This window comes from Formica exsecta, unplaced genomic scaffold (assembly GCF_003651465.1).
Source record: "Formica exsecta isolate Colony F162 unplaced genomic scaffold, ASM365146v1 scaffold314, whole genome shotgun sequence".
Lineage (NCBI taxonomy): Eukaryota > Metazoa > Arthropoda > Insecta > Hymenoptera > Formicidae > Formica > Formica exsecta.
This window is the reverse complement of record NW_021850397.1, coordinates 342,460-359,742: the sequence shown is the minus strand read 5'-3', so window position 1 is coordinate 359,742 and position 17,283 is coordinate 342,460. Positions and strand designations below refer to the sequence as shown.

General features: G+C 39.7%; 2 protein-coding genes across 4 annotated transcripts; both read right to left on the bottom strand.

Moving 5' to 3' along the window:
- Nucleotides 1-2,853, bottom strand: LOC115237896. Its single transcript, XM_029811262.1, has 5 exons — nt 2,613-2,853; nt 2,325-2,542; nt 1,904-2,240; nt 1,224-1,772; nt 1-986 (listed from the first exon to the last, which is right to left on the bottom strand). The coding sequence occupies exons 1-5, from the start codon at nt 2,613-2,615 to the stop codon at nt 669-671; spliced, it is 1,425 nt and encodes a 474-aa protein (XP_029667122.1). The 5' UTR covers nt 2,616-2,853; the 3' UTR covers nt 1-668.
- A 272-nt stretch (nt 2,854-3,125) lies between these two features.
- LOC115237895 (huntingtin) lies at nt 3,126-13,531 on the bottom strand. 3 transcript variants are annotated; one of them, XM_029811260.1, is made up of 15 exons: nt 13,292-13,531; nt 13,029-13,209; nt 12,573-12,851; nt 12,355-12,496; nt 11,679-12,254; nt 11,007-11,608; nt 10,616-10,929; nt 9,224-10,531; nt 5,062-9,139; nt 4,767-4,972; nt 4,473-4,647; nt 3,996-4,409; nt 3,741-3,901; nt 3,523-3,610; nt 3,126-3,440 (listed from the first exon to the last, which is right to left on the bottom strand). In XM_029811260.1, exons 1-15 carry the CDS (start codon nt 13,375-13,377, stop codon nt 3,342-3,344), a joined length of 8,709 nt encoding a protein of 2,902 aa, XP_029667120.1. In that variant the 5' UTR covers nt 13,378-13,531; the 3' UTR covers nt 3,126-3,341. The 3 variants fall into 3 exon arrangements, 2 of the variants coding, with proteins under 2 accessions (XP_029667120.1, XP_029667121.1); XM_029811261.1 differs by lacking the exon at nt 3,126-3,440 and having other exon boundaries at nt 3,559-3,624; nt 3,722-3,901; XR_003884409.1 differs by lacking the exons at nt 3,126-3,440; nt 3,523-3,610; nt 3,741-3,901 and having other exon boundaries at nt 4,121-4,409; nt 4,473-4,670.
- Nucleotides 13,532-17,283: the final 3,752 nt, after the last annotated feature.

Here is a 17,283-nt window from a genome sequence, read left to right as displayed (position 1 = left end):
TATATATATATATATATATGTATGCATATATATTGAGAGTATACATGCGTAGTAATTGCAAGAAGAGCCTAAAATACACACACACACACACATATATATATATATATAATGAATTCATGCGCACCTCTCATCGCAAAGAGAACTATCTACCGAATGGAAACAATTTAATATTACACGTACCTTGTTTAGCTTGACAGCGGAAAGAAAATAGAGTAGTTATGTACTCTGATGTATACTTAAAACGTTTCAAAATAAAGCTATTGCTATCAATTAAATCTTGGCCTAAAAGATAAACGGCCAACTAACTGAACAACTTTAATCTAGCTCTAGAATTTGCGAGCAAGTAATAACATCAGATTTTTTTTACAAATTCCATTAATATTTATATTCTATAAAATTTTATATATGTTTATCTTAAAAATATTGATTCGCACAACACGTGCAGACATTTCAATAATGTATACTTTAACAATCTGTATTTTTAACGCATGATGATACTTGCGTTTGCAATTATTTTATGCTATAACTGTATTTCGCAAATATTCACGATACTTACGAACGTATACGTATATATATTTTTGCGAAATCTACGCATGGATCTGAAATTTATCACAGTTCTTTGACAGATTTCACAAAAGAGAAAACGCAAACCAAGCATTTGGGTAAACTCAAGAATCCGCAATTTTGTGCTCCAATTGCGTCTGTTGATGTTCTTCGTTCCATAATATATCGTTGTTCGATAGGGATTGTAATTTAAGCGGGCAATTGTCCAAAGTCGATTCGAGGGCATAGAGTTTGTCGAGTTGTTGCCGAATATGATTCAGACATTCCAGACGAACGGTTCTTTTACCGGAATCTGTCGAATTCCTATGTATCGTCAAAGCGTTGAACAATAACTGCCAGCCGTTTTCCTGGAGTTCACGAGTTATCTTCTCGATGGTCTCTTGTTCTGTTTCTTCTTGTTGTATTGGTGCATCATTCTCTCTCTAGACAGAACGGACAATATCTATTATGCTGATAAAATAAATAAATAAATAAAATATAATAACTCGGTTGTTATAAATGTCTTTTTTGCAAGAGATATAATAAAGAGATACTTTGTTTCAGATATATAGATCATCGAAAGGTATAAATACTTGTATATTATAATTGGTACATGAGAATTAAAGCGTATTTAGTTATATAACTATTTAATATATAATATAAATATTAAATATTTATACTTTTACGTCATCCATGGTACCGAGCATATGATCGATCGATTCCAAAATGCGAGTCTTGGTGGCATGGAGATCCAACTTCGCTAAATGCGTAGGTTCGTTAAGTTTCTTCGCGGATCCATCAATTGACTCCTTAATCAGCGCGGATTGTTCGCTCGTTGCAGCAGCGTCGCCGGATCTCTTCTGTTTCGTCATTCTCGCGACGACATCGTGCCTCCGTCTGTCGAGCTTCTTATCGTCCTCGTTTACCCTCGTCACCGCTGTTGCTTCGCCGTCGCCCCTCATCTTCAGCCTCTCCAGTTCTAGAACAAGCTTTCGCGTTTCCTGATATTCGCGTGCGTTTCGCCGGCAGTCGATGTCGCTCTCGATGTTCCTCATCTCCGTGATATATTCACCGTCCCCGCCTACACCTTGGTAACGTTTCGATCCGAGATGTGGATTTATTATGTGCGATTCCTTCTCTTCTCTCTTTTTCGATTGGCGAATGCACGGAGCGTACTTCGTCGATACCTCGCTCTCAGCATCGGAATATTCTTGCTCGTCCGGCGATCCCTAAAAGACAATAGCGATCGGATAAATTAAAAAAACCATTACGATGATTGAATTTTACAGAATAAACTATAATTCTTTAAAATTTGCGAAATAAAAAATTGTGTTGATATCTCAAGAAGCGCAAACATTACTTCATGCTCTCTGCAGTGATTATGCCTCTTCAACGAGCTCTTGATTGGTACCGATTGCGCGTACTTGGAGCAAGCTTCGATATCGTTGTTAATCAGTTCTGAGTTCATCGTGTCTCCCTTCATCCTACATAAATATCTATCGTGTTCGGTTCTCCGCTGACGACGAGCTTGCTGCAGCGATCTTCTAGGACAACGAGAATGCGCACCAGTCTGGCAATCATGCCAGTATACTTTCTGCGACAGAGGACTGCTCTGCGACTTCTTGATAGTCGAGCTGATCGGTTCTGCAAAGACGCGCTCGTATCGATTTAGCGTAGCCTCAACATTTTCCAAAGTCCTACAAGATCGAAGAGAACAATTACAACTTAATTATTTTTTTCATTATTGATCGCTATATTCGTGTAAAATTAGGCATTTTTACCTTGGTCCACTGGATGGAGATCTTCGTCTCTCGGGCGGACAGTGGCACGAGGGGCAGTGCTTTTCGTATCTCCTCGTTCTCCTCTTTCGTGTCGCGATGCTGCGCAACGCGTCCTCGTACTCGTTTTGTCCGCAATTGGAGCAAAAGTCACCGCGATGATACCCAGCAAGCTCTTTGTATCCGTTCGCGGGCAGTCTTTTGTACAACTCCATAGTTTCCTGAAATAATTCATAGCATAGGTAAGCCGGGAAGCAGTTCAATCCTCTCAAATGTAACACATAAACTTACCATATCCGTTATATTCCTTCCGTTAATAATCGCTACTCTTGAGACTGACCCGGTTCACAAAATCTCTTTGCATGTAATAATTCCGATAACATCGAAATTCCGTCGAAGAGAATCTTACTGGATTCATGATACCGTTACCGATACATCATTTGTGTCTTGTGAAGAAATCATGCCGAATTTTATCCGATTAATCAGCAAGATCTTTGCGAGGTTTAGAAACGGAAACGCGAAGAAATATGAAAAAGTATAGTTAAATGATACAAAAGATTATATACATACAAGTTTGACACGTTCAATCGATGCGAACATGTTTCGATTCGAGTTTATTGCAAAATTTAACGCAAATTCGAAGAAATTCAGTGTCGCAAAACTATATATATATTTTTGTTTGCAACGAATAAGATACACTACATCACGTTATATATCACGCTCCGCGTGCTTTGTACTTTATCAATAAATAATTAAAATTCTTTCATACATATGTATATATATATATATAATTGGCATGATAGATTTCCTTAAAAAATACTGTTTATTGTAAAACAAGTTGCATATCTCTTTCGACGGGGCATAATGCAAAATAAATATCGTATCATACATACAAATGTACACGTGCGTGCGTATATACACGTACACATCGCACAAGTAATCGCATACATCAATTTTTTACAGTTTGGATTTGATATTTTCTTGAACATTTTTCTCACAACATTATATGATTAATATCAATTAAAAAGATGCTAGAATATCACTGAAGGGGGTCCCAGGTTCCTTAGCAGCTGCTTCAAAAGTCTCGACAAACGCTTTTTTCTGCGACTCCTTAGATAGCTGAAATCAATTGATGCGATAAATAAAATAGATGATAAACATAAGTGTATATGCGTATAAATTAAGAAATAATTATCTATACCTTGTGATAAAAGTCTGAAGCAGCTATACACAACATCTTCTTATCTTCATACTCATACTTTCCTATTCTCGATTGAACGTACGGAAACCTGCCATATTACAGCTAAGGAAACACGTTATTTCTACTTTACAACAATTTTATGAAAGTACAAAATTTCTTTTCCTCTCTTTCTCTCAATTTTGTAAAAATTTATAGTTACGTTAACTGTAAAAGGATACAAAGCTCTCAACCAATGATTCGTCGATGCGCTTATAAAGAAACAGGACAAACACCAAGTCGACATCGCCATTGGCAAGCTTTGAATGAAATTTGGTAAACTGAAAACCACCCAGTCTTGAAGGAGCTCCATTTCCGTGCAGGTACACGCTTTCTCGCAGACCTGGATCACAAAATTAGATCGAAGAATTCATATTCATTTCTTATTTCGTTGTTCGATCGTATATATACATATCATTTGATTGCGATTTACAAACTTTAAAGACAACGGCAGAAAGTAATCTCGGATGCGGTTGTTGCGGAGACAGAAATTCCCCTATGACCTTTGTCAGGATCTCCGACGGCGGGAAGAAGTCACCGAGAACGCTCGACAGAACCGTGCACAGCACCTCCACTTCCATGGGATGACCTTTGCGGATCTTGTCGAATATCGCGGATATACGCTCTATGGATCGGACCAGTGCCTCTGGCTCCACGTCCGGCAACGGTTCTTCGGCATCGGGGCGATTCAATCGATCGGCTGCCTCCGTATACATACATGTCAGTAGAAGCTGCAGTGCCGGTAGCGCCAGCAATGGGCTCGGTTGCTTCAGCCGGTCTATCGCGATCTTGACAATTTGTTCGGCAACCTTGCCAACTACGCTCTTCGTTGCCACGAGTCTCTCGAGACCCTGTCGAGACGAATAGGCAGTGTATTGTGTAAACGTTTCATCGAGGCGCCATAAGTAACGTACCTGCAGCAGCATTTGATGTAAACCATAAGAGAGATTCTGAGACGTGACTAGAGAAAGGACTAATTCCAACACGGCCGGTGCTTCCGCGTCCGGCGGCGTATCCTCTGCATGTTCCAGTAAGAAAAACACCAAAGCCCACATTATTCCCTGATGCTCCTCGCTTTGACTTGAAATGCTGTACATGAAGCACAACAATGACTTACAAGACAAAAGAAAAAGATTATATTAAATATATGAACAAATATCTTCCATATCCTCTTACGATAAAAATTAAATTGGATTTCATGAAATTACCTATTTGAATCTTGTGAGTCAATGTGCTTCTGTATATATTCGATGGCTAGAGGATGTATAATATTCATCGTTTCCTCGCACTTAGTCAGTACTGCGCTTTGTAGCAGATACAGAGAGCCGTGAAGTGCGGAAATTCTGGAGGCCAGGAATCCAGACTTTAAATTAATATCCACTATGCGTCTCACCTTATCCAAGGTATCCAAATCCTAGAGAGATAATAGAGGAGATAATATATTAGTTAAAAACGATCTTTATATCTTCATTATATGGATAAAATTCTTGAATAAAGCCCCACCAATGGCGTTAAAACTGCAGCGGCTTTACATGTAGAAATAGCCAGATATTGATGTAGAATCGCGTTCTCTGTCGGATGTATCCTTGAGATTTCCAGACAGACATCCAACATCCATTGATACTGCGATCTCTCCAAAAAAAGTTCCGAGATTGCCAGAATAGATTTGACGATCTCCGTCAACAATTGTACCGGTGTCTTGGCCTGCGGTGACATCCAGATGGTGTAGTGCTCAATCAGGAAACGCAGGCACGAATCTAGATCAAGCGACGCGGACATCAGTGCGTCGTTTCTCCTGTTCTTCAAGTCGAGAACGGAAGCGTTCAACTTGTCTTCGTATAAATTGCACAATGACCATAAGTAGGAGACTGACAATTGGCTATACGTGAATCTGTCGGATGTCATTGCGGTTCTCTCTACGTTTCCTCTGCGGAATATGTGGTCCAATCTCAAACTGTTTTTACCTTCCGCGTTATTCATGTACTCGTACTTCCATAAGAGTAACTCCTGTATTGCATACAGTTTCTGAGAACTGACTTTGTGAACGGAGAGCTGCGGATCTCTCGGGTGATGAATCAGAATGCTGGCGTCGGGATTGCCAGGACACGGCAGCAACAACGTCTGTAACAGCAATCTTGTTATTGCTTGAACCGCTAAGCCGCTCGCTTGAATCAAAGCCGCTACGTCCTCCTTGGACGTGTTCTCGTTCTGCGGAAAGTTGAGAACGCTTAAGAACGCCATCCAAATCTCCTCGAATTGCGACCTCGAGATCCAGCCCAGTAAATTTACCCGATAAATAAATTGCTCTAGAATATCCACCTCTTGCAGAAGATTGGGCTCAGACGACAACAGCGGAAAGTAGCACTTAGTAGGACCCGAGCCGACAGTATGACCTGAGCCGCGTTTCCACACCAACGGAGGTGTCAGGATATAAGAGTTCACCAACGGCTGCCGACTTATGCTAACGACAAGCGATTTTATTGTGTTAAATAAGTACGGCGGAATATCCCTTGTGGAGAAGCCTTCTACCTGACGCTTTTCAAGCCAAGCTACTATCGATGCCATTTGGATGCATGCCCGAGCGTAATCCTTCGTGTCGTCGTCTCGGAGAGCCGATTCTAACGCCTGCGAATCCACAACCGGTAAAGGATCCATGGTCGTCAATACATTTTCCATGACTCTAGTCAAAGAAATCGCCGCGGAACAGACCCAGGTGTAACGTGTGCTGTCCCCAAAAATTTTATTCGGAGCAGCGTGTCTCAAGATCTCGGCTGCACAACTCAGCGCGAGATCCATATCATGCGGCTTCAATCTACGAACGTTTCGCCTATCAGAATAAATCATCCAATGTGCCAGTTCGAGACACAACATGGAGAACTTGGCGATATCCTCCTCAAATCTCACATCGATTTTCGCTACATTGTACTTGGCCAGTTTCGGTAATGTCTTCATGTAAATATTGACGATCGGGATTATCGTGAACAGGATCTCCCAATACAGAGCATCGCTCAGCAGTTCGGAAAATCTAGCAGCGTATTTCAGTTCCTTCCCGCTGTTATTCCCTTCCGCCTCCGGATTGTAAATTTGATGCGGTCTCGGTACGAGTTCGCAGATATAGTGAATGTGCTCCAGTAAACACTGCTTGGCAGCGATGTACAAAGGACTCGCGTTAAAATGAAAATCCTTCTCGCATTGCGCTTGTCCGAATTCTAACTCTTGGCATTTCTCGACGCTAAGTCTGGCACCCAATATTATACAATGTTTCAAAATTTTCAGATTGAACTCTTTGCAAGAGAGAACGCTCAAGCAATCGTCGAAATCCAAGTCCTTGAGTAACTGCGCTAATTCCATAGGATTGTTGCCGGCACTAGCGTGGCAGCATCGTAATCTCACTTGCGACAGGAACCAATTCCGATCTAACTGAATACTCCTCACGGTGGACGGATTAAACGGTCTGCACTGGTCGAGCTCCAACGGCGACAAATCGTAATATTGTACGGCCAGCTTATTTAATAGGCTGACCAAGCCGCCATGTTTTCTGGCCAGTTTGGTGGTCTGCAGAGTATCCATAATCTTCACGAGATCGTCTTTCGACAACTGATCGATTGCGTCCTCCGCGCCGGTGGTCAACAGTATCTCCACTCTGCGGCTAGCGATTTTCGCCGCCATTCTCGATAAAGCGAGATACTTGGTGGACAAGAGTCTCGGTATCAGGGTCAATATAACCGCGCCGCTCTGCGAATGATGCGCACCCTCAATACACTGTAGCAGACGCTTTATGAAACTGGGTCGCGATAAATTCGTACATTTAGTCGCTATCGCTTGCACTAACAGTCCGCTGGCCGCCGGGTTTCTGTGTATAGCCGTGGTTAGCAGATCTCTTACCGGAGACTCGACGGCGATGTCTACGGCTTCTTTTATATGATTGACCAACAGCCATGTCAGCGGTTCCACGTCATTGAGATTCTCGCATATGTAGTCGCAGAATAATATGATTCCCCCTCTTCTGACAATCTGAATATTTATACCACCGTTAATGTAATCGCATGTAATTCTCTTCTCGCCTGGCCGTGGGTGTGCGACAATGTAATCGGCACTCTCGCTGCCCAACACTTTTGACCAGAAGGACATTTCGTTGTACCCCAACAGGATCATCAAATAAGCCCATTGGCACGTCACCGTTGGACACACTCTCCCGATGCCGAGCATCAAGCAGTTTAAGTCGTCGACAAGCAATTTCTCCTCGTCGGATACGTTGCGACCTTGAATCATTTGCATTGTCGCATTCGCCACTTTACAATGACTGCCGGACTCGAACATGTGAATGCACAATTGCAGGAAGAACGCAAACTGATGCACCAGATAATTGTCGTCCGCCGTATAATCGGAGAAACCGACAAAAGGATCCGTGGACTTGTGATTCACCAGACCGAGCAAATTAAACACCTTTGCGCTTATCAGGTTGATTACCTTGAATATGAATCTAGCAAATATATGTTCAGGTGGCACTTGGCGCGATTGGATGCTCAAGACATTCAAAGGATCCATGGAACATTCGTGGGAGGAGGAAGAGGAATCAGAGCACTGGTATGGCAAAAACAGATGCGACACGTCTGTCACATCTACATTGAGATCCAAGAGACGCGCTAGCATAGCTTCCTCCTTCGCGCAGGAAATCAACGAGAGCAGCACAATGTTGATCATGCCCAGCCATCGTTTCAGTTTCAGACTCGAAGCTGTCATGGATATCGACGCAGTGAACAGTATCTTCAGGAGAGGATCCACTGGTCGGAAAACCGTGGGCGAGACAGCTGCAAATAGCTTCACCAGCGCGACATGCGCCCTTTCGGATTCTATCTTGAGTTTTCCGGCCGCCAATATCGGAAGCACAGTGTCCATAGTCAGTCTGGACCATCTTCGCCATTTCTCCTCGCCATTACCATCACCGCTGAATCTGGACTCGGCTAGACACAACGCCAAAAGCTCGACTATTTCATGATACTCTACCAGACGCAGCAGCATGGCTATTAACACGTCTCTCGTTGTTTCCAATTCCCGTTGCTCGATCACGCTCGAACTTCCGTTGCGAATGAGGAATATATCCTCAATAACGGGCGCGAGAGCAGGTATACAATGCGTGATCGCCGGTTGTCCGCTTGCCATCAGGCCGTCACATAACTGAATTATCTTCGGTATACCTATTATTGCTTTCGAATGATTCTTCTCGTAAGATAAGTGTACCAAGAAATTAAATATCCTCGGCAAAAGATCTTCGGTCTGTTGGACGTGACCCTCTTCGATAAATTCAAACTGCTTCAACACGAATCCGATGAATATCTTATCGGAATCTAGCAGACAGTAATTGACCTTGAGTTGAACCAGTTGACTCAGCAACATCAAAACTTGGCATTGCAACGCGATGTTACTCGTAACAGTGTATTGTTTCAAAGACTTGATAACCATCGGTTCGAAAAGCCGAATAAATGATGCCACCGACGTCTTTTGATCCGAGGATCGCGCTAAAGTCTTAAAAACCGACGAAAATTTTCGATCGCTTTTTCTGCGTAACAATCCTATCCACCTGTGAAAATGAAGACATTATAATATATCAGCCTGTGTGACTGCAATTGTTAAAGTTGAAGTATGATAACAGAATAACAATTACCCGGTATCCGGCTCGTTTTCACCCCTGCAGTTATTCCCGATGCATTTGATTGTGTTTGCCATTTGCCTGGCGGGATATTGAAAACACTGATTGTAAAAACCTCCGATGTCATCTCGCAGCGTACCGCACCGATCCGTACTCTTCTGCACGTCCAGCTCGCTCCATTGTGCGCACACATTTGTACCAAATAAACATTTCAACAATTGTTGCACGCATCGAACAGTTGCCGTTGGCGATAATACAACGGTAGTTTTCAGATAACACAACACTTCCTCCGCTATTTTACCTGCTTCGTTGACGGACGCGATTTCGAGGATCTGAGAGAGAACGTCCAATATCGCGTTCAGTAGAGAAACGTACATTTCGCTGGCTTCGTGCTGCAAAGTGACCAAATAATTGGAATGCGCCGCTTTCAGAATGTCATATATTCTCATGTAATGCGGTACGCCGATGAACGTTCCCATATGCTCTTTTCCGATTTTCAAACTGATCTTCTCCCCCTTCTCTTTCGACTTTTGCTCCGACACTATCTTCTTTTTGGGCGACAACGTCTGCGTGGATGATAAAGACGAAAATACGGGCTTGGTGCTGGCCTGTATCAATTGTACCTCATCAACGACGTGGACGAAGATATTGAGAACTCTCGTAACGTGCGTTAATAACAATTCCATGTATCTGTCCTTACACATATTCCACAGTTTCGTCGAATCGCTGCCGATCTTAAAATTGCAGACGGCCAATCCGGAGGCCAGATTGCCGGCGAGAAGGATCAGATGTCGATGGGTGGACAAATCCAAGCTAATGGTCGATGACGTTAATAAGGGCAACGTCAATGATAAGAGACTGTTGCTCACCGGAGACGAGATCATTTCGTTCGCGAAACTGATATCATTCGTATCCGATCGATCACTACTCTTCTTAGATCTTTTCGGCAGTGTCTTCGTTAGAATACAATCCCATCCTCTCGCGTAAACCGTCGTTGGGTAAGTCTCGCTCAAGCGGAAGAGGGTTTCGCAGCATCCGTAAATGAGATATTTCGAGGAATGCACCGTCAATATTTCCGTTAAAATGTTAATTATATGAGAGAGAGAGTATTCCACACTGGATTCATAATTTACGTCATTATAATGATTCAGAAATACAAAGGGCTTGACAGATGTGTTCACAAATGGTTTATGTTTCTCTTGGTAAGACGATAATTCTGAGATGCTTGATGTTATAGTGTTTAGAAACTGTTGAGTATATTGCGTAGCCTTTCTTGTAACAGTATCTTCTTGAGGATGTCGAAAATACAAACAAGGGATACTCCTGAAGAAAAAAATGCAAAGTAATATCGATTCAAAAATGTATATGATTAATAAAATATGATAGAACTTTGTAAATACGTCTTACTTAACAATGGCATCCGATGCGGCGTGTCTCACTCTTTGGTCTTGGTCGCCTAATAACGCTATTATAACATCGATAAAGTGTTCTTGGAATAACGATTGCCCCGTTATGTGTTCTATCGTAATATAAGACAATTTACTCAACAAGTCAACTAATTTTACTTTAACCAAAAAATATGGATTTTTTACAAGTTTCGGCAATATAGTCAAGATTGCAAGACCATGCTCATTGCTGATGGAATCTAGTAACTCTGATAAGCAGAGGTTTAACGCATCCAATGTTTGACGACAAGTTGTTGCGGAATCATCATTCAAGCCCTATATATTGGACAAAAGTAAGTTAAAAATTCAAGAGAATATCTCACTTTCTAAAAGAAAGCCATATATAAACTCACATTTAAAAGTAACTTTATCAAGTCTCCTAATAATACACTTTTATGTCCTTTCTGAATTGAACATTCCGTTTCAAAGTTCTCGAAGGAACCGCCATACTGGACAAATACGGATTTCAAAAAGATTCCAATCATCATTGCTACATTGCCCCTGATCTGGGGATCTGAATGATTGGCAAATAGCAAAATGTCTGCAATCAATTGATTCGTCTCATTGCAGCTTGACTCTTTGGCCACAGTCATTGTAAACAAATGTGGGTAAAGCTTCAAGATGTAACCCACGCATGTTAGAGCGAGAGATTTGACGCTAACACGAAATAATTTGTCCGATATTAAATGCCCAGGTTTGCCTGCCAACAAGAATGATGACACCAGGTAACGGCAACAAAACTTGACAGGCATATCCGAGTCTGTAAAACTTCCGACATCTGCTTCGTATAATGCGAAATCCAAAGAAGATTTCTTAGGGGAAGCAAAAGACAGAGTAGCCTCTTCGGAGTAATCTTCCTCTTTCGATCGTTCACTTTGCAAGCTCGGATACGGTATTTTCTCGGATTTTTCAATTTCGCTTTCGATATCGCTACCTTCTTCCACAACTTCGTCATCTAAAAAACATTGAATGCTAATATTTGTAAAATTATTATGCGAGTTACGTTTATATATATTTGTTCTTACTATTAATAGCTCCGATTTTCAGACCGCAATAACTTTCCGATATTTTTTCTTTCATCTCTACCACATCGCTCGCTCCACATTCGTTCTGTGTTTGTGGATTAGCCGTAGCTGGTAAAATCGTTTCTGTATCTGCAATCCACTTTTCTATATTTGGAGTAATCTCTGGAACATCAGGTTCGTGCATCAAGATGGAATCGGAATTTCCGCCGTAAGCGGTACTCGCACTAGAAATACTTATTTGACCCAGTGAAGGAGCGCACGCATTTTGATTCAATATTATCTTGCTTTGAGTTATGCCTTTTGAGGACAATAAAACGGATACCAATGGCTTTGGAGGCATTTTTAAAAGTTGCGCCAAGGTCTCTAAAGCTGCATTTACAACATTATGATCGGAATGCCATTTTGTGTAATGCAAACACAATTCATAAATATGTAATAGACTATCTATCTGTTGCGTTTCAACATCTTGAGGCTCTAAAGGTTTACATATGTAAGGTAAGATCACTCTTAGGCAGCCGAACCCGCCTATAATAGTAGATGGATAATCTTCAGCGTTTCTCGTTGACATCATTATATCTGTGATAGGAATAAAATACCAGTTTAATAAATAAATTAATCAATAAATGAATATTTTTGTGTGCATATTTATAACAATTTATATAGGTATTTACTATACCTAATAGATAATTTAATACATAATTTAAAAAGAACTGTGGCTTTCTGCAATTTATACATGTTGTCAAGATCATATTTGCCGCTGCCCTACGAAAAGCTGCTTGAGGAGAGGAAATATTTTCAAAGAATGCTTTTAGCAAGTTCTAAAACAAATTTAATATTTTCAAAACTCATTATTATGTAAGTTTAGTATAATTCTAACAGTATGAAGATATTTACCTTGACGTCCTTGTCTGTCATAAAAGGTCCTAACACTTTGAAAATTAATGGTAACGACTGCGATAATGTTTCAATTACAGTATCTTCAGATCGATGCGCAATGATTACTACACACGGTATTAGATTTGATACGTAAGCTTTACCTCTGGAGGGACGTATCATGTGACTTAGTAAGCCAAATCTCCACAGAGCAGCCCTTAATATACGTGCAGGTCCATTTCTTTTTATTTCATTGTAAAGCTCTATCTGAATCTTAACGATGTTACTGTCAACCATTGCCTGATAAATAAAATAAATAATATATATAAATATATATTGCATAACATCAATTATTTTTAAGAATTAATATCACATATTATACTTCCATGTGCCATTGGCCATGAATATTGATTTTATTACAGTTTTTAATAGATATAATCACTGTCATGAAAATATAAAAAAAAATATAAATTATACCCTTATAATTTTATTAAGAGATTCATCCGCAACCATCCTGACATCCGATTCATTGTCATTACACAATACCAGTAATGTTTCAATGGTAGCAGTAAGAATTTGTGGAAACTTGGGATTCTGTCTGACAGTTGGCGAGCATATCCCTTCAACAATGGTCGTGCAACACGATATCTTCTCTTTCCTATTGTATTCAAATATAGAAATTTATTCTTATCGTTTATTATCGATAGATTTCTGTCAGAGAACGTTTATTGTTTATATACCTTGCTCCGGAATCCGACGAGATGTCAGATTCTTGTAGCGCATTTAACGTTTCCACGGCTTTCAATATATTATTCAAATGAGCCATCCCGCATTTAAAAAAATTTTGCCAGCTTCCTCGGAAAAACTTTCTCAAATAATGTAATTGACTAATGACATTTTGTTATTCCTGACAGTGAATTCATGCCAGATCATGACGGACATATCGTAAAACCACATCATTACATGCTGGCTGATACCGTACTAACAAGTTTGTTCCGAGTCGTACGACCCGTACGGCCGTAGGGTAAAATAGTGTTGACCAATCAGGACAAAAGGAATAAAAATTATTCTACCCACGTGTCTCACGTGTCAATAAGAGAGTGCGTTCGAAAATCTTATCCGTGGTATAAAGTAACGTTTAATTGACCAATCAGGAGCAAAGATTTCTTATTGACGGTTCCACCAATGAGACAGCTCGGTATATCCGCGATTACTACTGCAAAGCTTGACCAATCAGAACAAGGAATACTGGCGCTAATTTCAAGACGTTACGTCCGGCTTCTTTCTCTTTTCCCGCGTAAACGGCACTTGGTACAGACGCAGAAATTGCGAGCTTCGATAATATCCGCACAGGTAAGCCGACAAAGAGATAATCGAGCCAAATAGATATGATAATACGCAATAGAATTGTTTTTTCAAATAAATTGTGAGAATATTTAATAGTCTTATGGCATATTAGATGGGAATTATAAGAATAAAAAGTCGAGCGTCTTTTTCGGATCAGATAGTCGGCCATTATGGATATACTTTTATTCTATCCGTCTTCCGATGAGTATCTGTACATTTAGAGACAAGTCTATTCTTGTACATACATTTATAATCGAATTTACATTATGGCTATAATGTTATTCTTATCGAAAATTTGCTTTGCAATTAATCGCAGAGTATCTTTATTAAGTCAACGATGCGGCGCGACGTCGCATTAATTTTCGAGACGCGATCATGAAAATAAACACCTCGTTGAACACAATCATGATGTACAAGTGTGTGTTGATTAGTGAATATATTACTTTGCCCAATTACTTAATTTGATTAAGCAATTAAATATCGCGATGACGGCTGTCGAAGAAAATATTTCACGCGCTACATTTACTCAAGTAGGTAGAAATAGCGATAAGAATTTATTATAAATCATTGTCTCATGATATATTATATATATTTACAATATATAATTGTCATGTATTAAAATCAAATTTTAATAATTTTCGATCGCATGGCGTATAAATACGGCATTTATGTGATTATATCGATGATTGTTACGATGATTCGTGCGCATGCAAGGTTAATCTATAGGGATATCGCGAGCAACCGTGCAATACCATGAATTTGGCGCGCTTTCTCGCCGTTATTTTCCGGCTATAATCAAGCGCGCGTAGTTTGCCATTAAAGTCGGAAGTGCCGTGCAAAGTGCGCGCTTATTATAACCGTATTTGTGAATGTGATTAGGATGTGATTAGGGCGCGAGTAACAATAATTTATTGTTTTGGCGAGTACATTAATTGTAATTCATTATTTTTGCTAGTGAGTGTCACGAAGAAGCGACAAAGAGACTCGATGCTGCAATCATCACCGGTGGTGATCACTGGTAACGGCGGAATAACCATGAGGTGAATAATTTATTATTTATTTATTTTTATTTTGAAAACATCTAATAAAAGGAAAATTTTCATACGCGAAATAATTATTTTTCGAGATATTAACTATACTTTGGAAAATACTTATATAATTTAATACTCCGTATATATACAATGTCATAGTAGGTAGATATAATATTTAGGCAGATAAATAAAAATTAGAAATTATCGTTTTATTACAATATTTAGATAGATCGATATATTTGAATATAAATTAAATTTCTTTCTTTCTCTCTCAATTTAAAGAAAATTCCGAAATTGTTTTTTCTCTTATTAATTGTATAATTTAATATATTACTTACCTTTTAATTCTTTATCGCTGTATATCGAACGTACACATGTGAAACTATCGGAACACAATTATCTTGCAATGTATTATCTATACTATCTTAACATAATACTTCTAGAGCGATTCAATATAATATTACTGCTAAAAACAAGAAAAAGAAAACGCGCAAATTGCAATATAAATAAAATATCAACTTATTTTTAACAAACTCATTTATTAAAGTACTAAAAGGGATCGAAACAAATAAACTCAAAAAGTTGCACATAAATATCAAGTAGTAAGAGTAGAATATTAACAGTATGAACTCGCGCGCGATTGTGTCTTTTGATTCACAGAGACTTTGCATTCGAAGCACTATATTTTTACGGGAACGTTCATCGAGGAATCGAGGACAAGAAGTACGTTCGAGCGGTTCGGAGCAACAATCAACTAAACTTAAAAGGAAACAATAAACTAAACCTGATATAATCATAAACAAATAGAGATTCTATAATTCGCACGATTTATTTTAAATCGTACCAGAAACAAATCTTACGAATAGCGAGATTTTTTTACGCCACCCTTGCTCCGAGCCCTTCGTCAATTAATACTTCTCGTGGAATGAAAACGGATCGGACAAAAGCAACAGGAGACTCCGTATCCATGAAAGAATTGATCTATTTTATAGCATTTCATTTCGAGAAAAAAAGAAAAGGTGACTCTTATAATTATAACAAACACGTCGTCAAATACGAAGTAGATCTTTTTTTTCCACACATCTTTTTTCGACTTTTCGCGACGTCTGCTTATGAGAGCCGCGGAATTAAATCCTCTTCGCCTCTACCGTTTCTCTTTTCCTTTTGTTTCATCGTTATCATTTTGAACATCATTTAACTGTTCTTTTTTTTTTAAATAATATTTCCCCAATATTATTTTTGCACCCTCTCACTCTCTCTCTTTCCTTTCGGTCGGTATCGCTCTCTTTCTATTCCCCTTTCTCTCCTTTTTTTCTACGATATATATATACCTTTAGCAGGTTTGTTGCGAAGAAATTTCATCGCGCGCGCACACGCGCGTTTTTCTTTTAATACAAAACATAAAAATCATTATCGTCATCGTCGTCGCATCATAGATCCAGAGAAAAAGTAACGCTATGTCTTTAAGATCTTAACGAATTCTCCTCCCCTGGTAAAACACAGTACGGACAGACAGACAGGCAAACCGACAGACAGACAAGGAGACAGATTAAGACAAGATTACACAGACAAACGGTGGACTACATTGTCGACAGTCGCGGCTTCTTTCCCTCTTTTTTTTCTTCTTTCTCTCTCCTTTTCTTCTTTTCTATTTTCACAAAACATGTCGTGCACGCTATTTTCTTTTCCCTTCGCATACTTTTTTGTTATTTCGCATTCCTCGTCGTTCTATCTCTCTCTCTCTTTTTCACATACATACATGCGCACACGATGATCGCGCGCATACGTTCGCACGACTCGCGTAAACATTCGTATCACTCACACACCGAAATTTCTCTTTTTTTTAATCATTTTTCTCTACGTTTCTTTTCGTCGTCGATGTAGCTCCTTTTCTCCGCTTTGAACACTTTTTTGGGGAGGTGGGTACCAGACTCTGCCATTTTCTCTCTTTCCGCTAACGATTATTATACAAAATAATTAGAAAAATGTACAAAAATTCATAAAAATAGTAATAGTTACATAGTACAAGTTATTTTTGAGTAATTATAATAGTGTATGTGTGTGTGTGTGTGTGTAAGTATGTGTTTTTTATGGGTGAGTGTATATGTATACATGTGACCGAGAAACGAGCATGAAAGTACGAGCCTACTGATAAATTGTTCCAACGAGATGGGTCGGAACGCGCCGCCGCGAACGACTTCCCAAAGGAGCTTTTTCTCTGTGGACAACCGTCCCAACAGGATGTCACGCGCGTCAATAATTAATAAATATTAATATCGTTGCCTACGTACGTATGCACGAGCACCGGATATCCCGTTATCGCCGATTATATTCGGTTAATGACAGACATAAAC